The sequence below is a fragment of the Mus pahari genome, chromosome 8, assembly GCF_900095145.1.
Source record: "Mus pahari chromosome 8, PAHARI_EIJ_v1.1, whole genome shotgun sequence".
Classification (NCBI taxonomy): domain Eukaryota; kingdom Metazoa; phylum Chordata; class Mammalia; order Rodentia; family Muridae; genus Mus; species Mus pahari.
Window position 1 is genome coordinate 69,843,547 of NC_034597.1, and position 8,337 is coordinate 69,851,883.

The 8,337-nt window shown below is 38.9% G+C and overlaps 1 protein-coding gene across 1 annotated transcript in view; it reads right to left on the reverse strand.

Moving 5' to 3' along the window:
* Positions 1-481: 481 nt before the first annotated feature.
* Wbp4 (WW domain binding protein 4) overlaps positions 482-8,337 on the reverse strand; it is a 20,138-nt gene continuing 12,282 nt past the window's right edge. Inside the window, exons 7-9 of the mRNA XM_029541349.1 lie at positions 6,940-7,130; positions 5,704-5,870; positions 482-1,904 (exon numbers count right to left, since the gene is read on the reverse strand). Coding sequence (XP_029397209.1) covers positions 1,697-1,904; positions 5,704-5,870; positions 6,940-7,130 — 566 coding nt within the window. The 3' untranslated portion in view covers positions 482-1,696. The remainder of the gene's footprint in view (positions 1,905-5,703; positions 5,871-6,939; positions 7,131-8,337) is intronic.

An 8,337-nucleotide genomic window follows, 5' to 3' on the forward strand; every position in this document is an offset into this window, starting at 1 on the left:
AAAACTGAGAAACAGCGCACAGCTCCATTGGTGCTTCCTCACAGTCTAGTACCGCAGAAACTGGGAGGGACAGCATACGCCTGTAGCTCTGGGGAAGTGGAAGACACGAGAGTCACAAGTTTAAGGTCATCTTCAGCCAAGCTACTTAGGAGGGAGTTGTTCCAGACTAGCCTGGCAGAGGAGAGGGTCTCAAACAAAACAAACCCAACAATACGCCCCCACTCCCTCCCAAATCAATAAAATAAACTAAATAAATAAAACCAGAATCCTGTCAAAGACTAAATACTCAACTATCAGTCAGGTATCATAGTATACCCATTAATCTTTTCTTTTAAAGATTTATTATTATACATAAGCACACTGTAGCTGACTTCAGACACACCAGAAGAGGGTGTCAGCTCTCATTATAGGTGATTGTGAGCCAACATGTGGTTGCTGGAATTTGAACTCCCGACCTTTAGTATAACAGTCAGTGCTCTTACCTGCTGAGCCAGCTCACCAGCCCCTAATTCCAGCGTTCTTGAGTACTCTTAGGCCAGAGGATCTGGACTTAAGGTTAGTCCTCAAGGGCAACACAGCAAAACTCTTAACAAAAATTAAAATTGCTCCAAATGCAGAGTTTCAGTCTGAGTGATTGTCAAGACTAATCTTCAAATACTGTTTTGTCAATGTTAAGGTAACTTTGATGCATATTAGAAGAAAAAGAGACCCCAATAATTACTTTATGGTTTTTAATAAGCTATTCTTACATGTACACTAACAATTGTAAAAAGACATATTTGCTACCAAAAGGTACAACTGTACAACTTAAGAAAAAATGATTAAAAATATTCAAAAGTAATAAAGGGAAGTACTTCAAATAGAATATGAAACTTCTACTTGAAGAAATGGGGAACATCTAAGTGGACAATGCAATCTTTCAGTTCAAGCCTTTTGAGGTTACCTTAGGTAACCTTCCAATGGATCCAGGGCTATGAAAAGGACACCAGACTGGGAAAGGGCTATGCCAGAATGTAACCAATGTCAGGGCAGAGGCTGCCCTCCTATCTCTAGTCCCCCAAGGCTTGGCCCCATGTTAAAATGGTTGTAAGACACTACAGCTAAAAGCTGACCTGGGGCAAGCACAGGTTTCAACCCTTGGTCCAGCTGTCACTCTGCACTTCAGTACTCAAGTGCATCCTTCTGGTCTTCGGTCCTAAACGGAGTAAGACAGGACGATCTGCAGTTCTCTACATCCAGGCTTTAGAAAAGACTGTCAAACCACACGGTCTTGGGGCTGCGCACATCTGTGTCTGATTTCTTACTTCTCAGGTAACAAGTTAATTTCAGTGTATGGAAATAATGCATTTTCAATGCAGAATAAATGTTTATAAGTAAGAACAGAGCAAAGGACTTCCCCATGTTTTAAATAACAGATACATAGCATCTTAAATTATTATATAATTAGCAATTTTAGACATTGAACATAATACACTGTATTACAATGCAATGTGGTAGGCTACCACTTAAGGAAAAATAAATTTCACATGAAAAAAGATTTATTTTGATTCACATAAAATATATTTAGCATAAATGTAAAATGCAGCACTACAGTATTCAAAGCACAGGAGCTTGGAAAGGACACGCCTCCTGTCCACAGCTTCACAGAGCACAGAGCAGCTTGGGAAGGACACGCCTCCCGTCCACAGCTTCACAGTCACTCGTCGTCACCTCGCTGTCTTAAGTTTCGAGATTTTCCATTTTCAAGTCTTCTCTTTTTGAAGACGGGGGCCACTCCATCTGCTGCAACTCCCAGAGAAGAAACTGTTTTCTCTTTAAATACCACTTTGATTTCCCCAACGCCAGCTTCTGAAGTTGATAGACATTCACCTTCAGTGCTTGGAAGTTGCAAATCGACTTCTTCTCTGGAAGAGAAAGCAAGCTGTTACCTGATAGATTATGATAATTCCTTGCATATGAACCACAGGCCACCCAAGCCGCCCAAGCACCTTCTCAATGGTAACCAAGGCACATCAGACGCTGGTCAATGGTAACAGAAGCACATCAGATGCTGGTCACCGGGACACTAAGCTACTTCTGTTGTGGCTTTTTAAATACAGCGTTTCATGTAGTCCTGGATAACCGTATACTCTCTGATGTTACTGTGGATGACTTCAAGCTCACAAGCCTCTGACTCCATCCCTCCAATCCTGAGTTAGGTGTGTACTGCCTGGCTCTACATTTACAATGCTGACATTAGTCTCAAAACTCTCAACTCTGCCTCAGATGAACATGTGCTAGGATGAGTCTCATTTGTTCTATTTCTGCTGCACAAAAAACACAGCACCTTATTACACACTGTTTGTATATGGCATGCAGTATAAATAGGTAATAGGGAAGTTGTGGAAATTGGTTTTGTCCTAGACTGACAGAAATTTTGAAAGTTTACATAATATAAGACGGAAAGAATAGAATCTTAATGTCCTAATAAAAGACTAAATGGACTATTTGCCTAACATCTTTTTTACTCTGAGAACTAGCCCTTCAACTATCTATAAACAATCTGGCTGGGCCTGCTTAACATGAGCCTCTCAGTACCTTATTCTCTAGAGCAGTATTCTCAACCTACCTAATGCTATGACACTTTAATACAGTTCCACTTGTTGTGCTGACCACCAACCAAAAAATGACTTTTGTTGCTATTTCATAACTGTTATTTTACTATTGTTATGAATCTCAATGTAAATATCTGTTTTCTGATGGTTTAAAGCAATCCCTGTGAAAAGGTTGTTCTGCCCTCTAAAGGGGTCATGACTGAGAAACAGTGCCCTAAAGACAGTCAACTGGTCTATGAAAGAATTAGCTCATCAATTCCACCCATGAGATTTCTGGATAGTGCAGAAAGAGCATCATATTCAGTGGTTGAGACTAAAATAAACCACTGGAAACCAAATACCTTCCTTCTTGGAAAGAAGAATTCAGAAGACAGAGAATAGAGCTAGCACCCAGGACAAAGCAGGGATGAGAGACGAAGAGTCTAGTTCATTTTGAAAATATGCCTCTGAGATTTTATGTGTAATGGATGTTTTGCCTGCATGTATATCTGTGTACCACATGGGTAAAATGTCCACAGGGGCCAGAAGGAGTTGTCAGATCATCTGAAACTAGAGTTACAGTTGGTTGTTAGCCACAATGTCGGTACTGGGAACCAAACCCAGGCCCTCTCTCCAAGAGCAGTAAGTACTCTTAATAACTTAAAAACTCTCTAAATAAATAAGTCTTTATTGCTATTTTATAGGAGCTATACTTGGTGTCTTCTGTGCACCAGACACTACATGAGGCCCTGGAGTAGAAATACTCTCTCTCGTTGGTCTGTAACCATTCTCTTCTTTCAAGATCAGCATAGGTATTTGTTTTATTAGCAGCTTTTCCTTCCAGAAACCACTGACTATTCATACCTATTCAGAATGACTACTGATGAGTTTGGAAGGAATTGATTGGTTCATGATAAAGTTAACTGCTGAAGCTATTTTTTTTTTTTACAATCTTCAAGAAGTCTCTACTGGTCAAATCTAAGTTTTATTCATTTTGAAGGAATCAAGAGCTTTTCTTTTCCTGATAAAATAAGAGCACATTCTCTTCTCCCATGCAACACATTCTCTGCCTTCCATTCTGAGGTTATCATATATTTATGCTGATCTAACTCAGCAGTGCTTTTCAGCAGCTGATTTATAAAGCATTATTTAATCTATCTTTGTGACAATCCATAGCCCACTTCTGTTCTGTGAGCACTTCCTTTGAAGTCCTGTTATATCTCTCCATAACTGTTTGACCTGTAGGATTATAAAATAGACCTGTAACATTTTTTATGCTGAGCCAGGCATGGTGGCGCACGCCTTTAATTCCAGTACTCGGGAGGCAGAGGCAGGTGGATTTCTGAGTTTGTGGCAAGCCTGGTCTACAAAGTGAGTTCCAGGACAACAGGGGCTATACAGAGAAACCCTGTCTCGAAAAAGCAAAAAAAAAAAAAAAATTATGCCTTATGTCTAAAATGTTGTATACTTTTTTGTTTGCTTTATCAGTAAATATACTTTAAAAATTTCAAAATAGCAAAAACTCTTTGAAGTTAAACATTAAGAAAATGCTAATTTCAAGCACAGTGAGAAAAATTATCAATAATATTTCCATGTTTGTAGAACATGATTTTCAACTGTTGATATTCAACAAACAGAATAGTTATTTTAAAAATATACTTTGTTGTTATATCTCCCTTTTCATTCTGATTTTATTAATTTGGATACTGTCTCTGTGCCTTCTGGTTAAGGGTTTATCTATCTTATTTCTCAAAAAACCAGCTCCTGGTTTTGTTGATTCTTTGTACAGTTCTTTTTGTTTCTATTTGGTCTATTTCCTGCCGCCTACCCCTCTTGGGTGTATTTGCTTCTTTGTGTTCTAGAGCTTTCAGGTGTGCTGTCAAGCTGCTAGTGTAAGCTCTCTTCAGTTTCTTGCTGTTTTTTAAACTAAATTGTGTATGTATGAGTGTCTGTGCACATGTATATGTTGTGCCTGTGGAGGCCAGAAGAGGGCATCTTATAGAGCTGCCCAGTACTTTCATTACTCTACAAAAAAGTACAACTTGTCTATTAAAGAGCAGGCTTTGGTTCTGACAACTTTTTGAGATATGCATTTCACTCTGTAGTGTATGCTTCTAAAGCAAATCCTGCCTCTGTCTCTTAAGTGCTTGTGTTATGGGCGCCATCCTTGGCCAAGAACCTTAATAACAAACAATTCATTATGGAAGTACATTAAAAGTATACATCTGGGCTGGAGAGACAGCTCAGAGGTTAAGAGCACCAACTGCTCTTCCAGAGGTCCTGAGTTCAATTCCCAGCAACCACACAGTGGCTCACAACCATCTGTAATGGGATCCGATGCTCTCTTGTGGTGTGTCTGAAGACAGCTACAGTGTACTCATATAAATAAAATAGATAAATCTTTAAAAAGTATCTGTCCTACACTATCATTTCAAAGCATGGTTTTAAAGAGTATCTACTTTATTCATATACCTTCCCTTTACCTTGAAGGTTCCCTTAAAGGTTAAAAAATGCTTTAAGCCAACCACTGTTTCATCTTTTTGTTTGTTTGTTTTTTTCTTTTTTTTTCTTTTGTTTTTGGTTATTTTTGTTTCATCTTTTAAAATTAAAAATATTCTAGGAATGAAAGAAAGCAAAATTAAAAATATTTTCAGAATGGTCGCTGGACAGATGGCTTAGTGGTTAAGAACACTGTCCGCTCTTCTAGAAGTTTTGAGTTCAATCCCCAGGAACCACGTGTTTGCTCACAACCCTCTGTTTTAGAATCTGATGCCCTCTTCTGGTATACACCATATAAGCACATAGAACATTCATACATAAATAAATAAAATTTAAAAAATATATATATATTCAGGGATGGAGAGATGGCTCAGATGTTAAGAACACTTGACTGCTCTTCCACAGGCCCTGAGTTCAAATCCCAGCAACCATATGGTGGCTGACAACTATCTGTAATGGGATCCAATGCCTTCTTTTGGTGTGTCTGAAGAGACTGACAGTGTACTCATATAAATAAATCTTTACAAAAATATCGTAAGAATGTAAGAAAGACCACGGCACACCTGAGACTCCTGACTGCAGTGTGCTGAGGTTCGTGGACGGAGCAATGGGTGACACCTCAGGTACTTACTGACACTCAGTCTCCTGTTTAATTTCTTGCCATTCCCCATAAGGGTTCGTCGATTTCTTAAGAGTTTTGGGTTTTTCTTCATTTGTATTTGACGTATTCTGTTTTGGAGTACTTTTTTCTTTTTGTATTTCTGGGCCAACTCTTTTCTCAGTACTTTTATTTTTTTCCTGAAATGCAAAGGCCAATAAATAATACAATTCAAGCAAAGCTACAGTCAACCTCCAAAAATGTCTTAACTTCTTTAAAAAGTCTTATTAATAATCATTCACTTAATGGTTTAAGTTTTCACACTACACAATACATATTCATGGTAGAACTATGTCTAAAACATTAATGCATTGTGTTTAATGATGCTTTAAAAAAAAAATGTGCCAGCTGGGCGTGGTGGCGCATGCCTTTAATCCCAGCACTTGGGAGGCAGAGGCAGGNGGATTTCTGAGTTCGAGGTCAGCCTGGTCTACAGAGTGAGTTCCAGGACAGCCAAGGCTACACAGAGAAACCCTGTCTCGAAAAAAACAAAACAACAACAACAACAACAAAAAAAAGTACCATGATGATACATAAAGACGATGGTGGCACATGCCTTTAAGCAAGTCCAAGACAGCCAGGATTACACAGAAAAACTGACGATGACTCCCTTTTGGGCCAGAAGCAGTCCCTACAGATGTCCTGGGGGAGGTTCTCTCTTCACCGGGCTAAGAAAGCCTTTTAGCCTACTTTTCCACTTTAGTGTGAACACCATACATGTACTGGGGGTTCAGTAGCCTGACTGGAATCTTTTATATTCCACAATGGTTCTTAACTCCTCCCTTATGCAGCCCAGGTCGGGCTGAACTTCGAATTTTCCCATCTTTGCTTATCCTGTGCCACATGCTCAGCAGAATGCTTGTCTTGTTCCTTTTCCCTAGACAGGGTCTCCCTGTGATGCCCTAGCTGGCCTCATTTCAAGGCCTCTACTGGGTAGATGCCTAATCTGCTCTATCAAACCACACACATCCAATAATGGTAAGTTTAGTTTATAAGTTAGGTACAGTAAGAGATTAACTACAGGAGTAAATGGCAAACTTCAACAATACACTGTAATGTCAGATTTCATCGTGTCATAGAAGTTAAAATCTATGAATTGCTTTTTCTAGATTTTCTATTTCCTATTTTCAGATTGGAGTTGACCAGGAGTAACAGAACCACGGAAAGTCAGTCTGACATTCATTTGTGAAAAGTCAAGCAAGAGCCCACCTTAAACTTGATGACTAGCTTCTTCGTTTCTGTAGAAGCCTCTCCCACTTTCTTTTGTTCCCCTTCAGAATCGCTGTGAGAATCGGATGATTTGGAGTCTTCTAGGGTGTCAGGTAACTTTTCACTGTCCTTACTAGAAAGCACATCCCCACCATGTGGAATGAAATCATCAGGCTTTTCCCATTTGGATTCTGCTCAACACATTTTAATAACTGTATTACTAATTTAGCAAAACTTCTCAGCAATTAACACTTTATCATCTACTACCACCAAATAATACAGCATTTTGGGAAGGGGGTAAGAGTTTTAAAAATCCCCAGTTTATCTGAAAACAATTTCAAGAAACATAATAATGACTTTACAAAATATTTCCAGAAACTTCTCACAAAGATTTCCGGGAGTTTTCAATCTGAATATGCTACTTTACTAGTAAAGGACTCTCACCTGGCTGAACTCCTCTGCCATCTAGTGTTCATTGTGCTTTTAAAGAAACTACGATGTTTTTTCTCATCTCTATTTTTAGTTTAATAAAAGGGAGAAAAAATATACAATTTGTTCCCAGTCAAGACAATTTTAAGAGTGAAGGGGACTAGGAGACAGAGGAGGGGGATTTCTAAGTTCAAGGTCTGCCTGGTTTTCATGATTCAGAATCAGCCAGCTACAAAGTAAGACCCTGAGACTTAGCAATCAAGAATGAAAGTGGCTACTAATTACACCGATCAGGATTAAACTCCTCCCAACCCCAGAGAACATAGTTCTTATGCTCTTTCTACAGAACCAATATTTTACTTATATGATACAGAAAGACTGCTCTTACTGGGCAAAAGGCTATTTCTTCCTAAAAGATGTAATACAGGGTTTGGGTAATAAGAATTTAAAAACATAGATTAAGGAAGATGCGGAGCTGACAGCAGAAAGGAAAGTGTGAAGACCGACAAGGACAGAAGCCCAGTGGTACGTGGCTGAGAAACTTGAGGCCATTTTACTGAAGGAACTTAACTACCCAAATGGCAGCCTTACTTCATTGTACACTGTCAGAAATATCAGGAAGAACATGGCTAAGTTTTAATATCCTCTGTGCTCCCCAACTCTAGTACTTTCTTTTTTCCAGTCCTGTTGGATATGAACCTGAACATAAGATATATAGTGGGAGAAAAAAGAAATTATTTAAAATAGTTGAAATCCAGGTACAAGAAACACTGCAGACTAGTTGGGTATGGTGGTACAGTCCTGTAACTGCAACCCTTGAGAGGCAGGAGCATCAAGACTTCAAGGTCCTACTCAGTGAACTATTGAGCTGGAGGTCAGATGGTCTCAAAAGCCAGAAAAGGAACAGCAAAGACTTAACTGATAAATTCTGTGATTTTTGTAAAAATTTACTTTTTTTTTTTTTTTTTT